The following is a 2,125-nucleotide window of genomic DNA, read 5'->3' on the forward strand; positions in this document are numbered from 1 at the left end:
ATGTGTGTGTGTGTGTGTGTGTGTGTGTGTGTGTGTGTGTGTGTATTGTTTTATAAACAGTTTCTAGCTTTGAATATTATTAATTCTCTGTATAATCCAAACTAGTTTCACTTAGGCACGGTAAATAACTGCACTGACATAATTACAACGTTAATACATGTGCTTTCCTTTCTGTCTTTACTATTATCTATTGTTGACAACCAGTCAAACGCACTGGGCAATATCATCATTGCATCACGTACATGAAATGAAATGGTTCTCAACTAACGGTCAATAACATATGCTGAAGATTCTACTTTCCAGAAGCTGAACTCTATCTAAACATCTATCTAAAGCCATAATTTAAGTATTTTACTTATAACGATGAAGATCAAGATGTAAGCCAGATAGAATTGATACTTGCTGACAAGTTTCAAGTGTCATCAACATTGAGTAAACATTTTTGTCTCTGGAGAAATAAGCTCAATGGATAGTAAAAAGCTATAATTCGGTTGTGTCGATGTCTGTGTTTGTGACCAGATGATTTTCGGAGTAACTGGTTTAGGAAGGTCTATGTTTGTGTGTGTGTGTGTGTGTGTGTGTGTGTGTGTGTGTGTGTGTGTGTGTGTGTGTGTGTGTGTGTGACGCAGGCGATGTGGTTTGGGAGAGTTTTTAGCAAATTCGTTTCTTCAGCAATTGCCTTCTTTGATAACAAAAGTAGTGATTTTCACTTGACGCAGAACGTTCATAACATTTGATTCTAAATCCTGGCGGAATGAATGCCAAAGAAGTTTTAAATTTGCCTCAGAATCCAGTGTAACAAATGTAGCTATCTTAAAGTTTTTCATCCGACACTTAACAGCTTTTCACAACTCACTATTCTTCTGAAGACGAACTAAACCTTTAATTTGTTACTATCTTTCATTTCCCTTCCTCTAAAGTATGGAACCATAGTGTGTAGCAAATCTGAAATCAAGATTATTTTGTCCAGAAATGCATCCACTTCTGAAAAGAGAAATATTGATTTCTAACACTGGCACAAGCTGGCAAGTTTTGCGGGAAGGTATAATCGATTTAAATAACTCCAGTGCTTGACTGGTGTAATATTTACTCGATCGAAAAGATGAGAGGCATAATTCATCTCGGTGGGCTTTGTCCTTAGAATGTAGAGCGTCGTAGCTAAAGAGTGCAAGATATTTTGTCCGTTGATTTAATAATTCTGCCCAAAAAATAAAAAAATATTAGCAGAATTTTCACTCCAAATTCTTGAGACAATCCCAGCAAAATAAAACAATTTTTATTTCATTGTTTATTTTCTCTTTCTATTTCAGAATTCTCAAAAACATTATTATACGCCATCCTAAACATTTCAAGTGTTCTCCTGGCAACATTAACACCAGTCATAAGCATTGAGCTGGATCATAATTTGGATTCCACTGAACGACAAGAAATTATCAACGAAATAGAAAATTTCAACACTCAAGCCCTAACGCTGATTAGAAAAACTTATGATTTATACGTAAGCTGATTTTTTTGTTAATTTATCATTATCGTATTTCATGGCATAGAAGATAATTTGTTTCACCCCCAAATTGTCTCAAAAAACCACCATGGGTCCTATATGTAATGTTATGCCACCAATAGTAAAATTTTTCCTTGTCGCTCACCACTACAGACTAATGTTAGACGGTCTCTTCTACTAGCCGGACTCCATAATAATAATATTTACTTAAAGATTGCTGTGATACAGTAATGGTTCCTGCTATAGCTAAGGTACTTTTTAATGTGCTACTAGATTACATGCTTTAGTGCATTAAAACTTGTTTTCCTGATTAGGCACTGCTGAATTTGTGGAGCATTTAATATGTCCATGCATCTTTTATGTCATCAGATACGGTATTTGCACTATTTCTTGCTTGTCATTCGCCTTACTTCTGATATCATTGTAAAATTTTCCTCTGATTATCAAGAACAGGATTATAAAGAAATAGTTTCTTTTATTTATTATATAATTGAAGGAAAATAGACAGTGCACACAGTCATCGCAAACCCACTCTAAACTGTTGGGAGTGATGCACTTCAGTTTTAAGATTGAAATTTTGTAAGTTGCCTGTAAATAAGAAAACATTGATAAAGGAGTTCTAGA

The 2,125-nt window shown here is 34.6% G+C and overlaps 1 protein-coding gene across 1 annotated transcript in view; it reads left to right on the forward strand.

The window, feature by feature from the left end:
• The window catches only part of LOC106869235 (uncharacterized), a 36,046-nt gene that overhangs the window by 24,896 nt on the left and 9,025 nt on the right, over nucleotides 1-2,125 (forward strand). The window contains exon 3 of the mRNA XM_014914885.2: nucleotides 1,311-1,498. Within this exon, the coding sequence (XP_014770371.1) occupies nucleotides 1,311-1,498 (188 nt within the window). The remainder of the gene's footprint in view (nucleotides 1-1,310; nucleotides 1,499-2,125) is intronic.

Source organism: Octopus bimaculoides, chromosome 2 (genome assembly GCF_001194135.2).
Source record: "Octopus bimaculoides isolate UCB-OBI-ISO-001 chromosome 2, ASM119413v2, whole genome shotgun sequence".
NCBI lineage: Eukaryota > Metazoa > Mollusca > Cephalopoda > Octopoda > Octopodidae > Octopus > Octopus bimaculoides.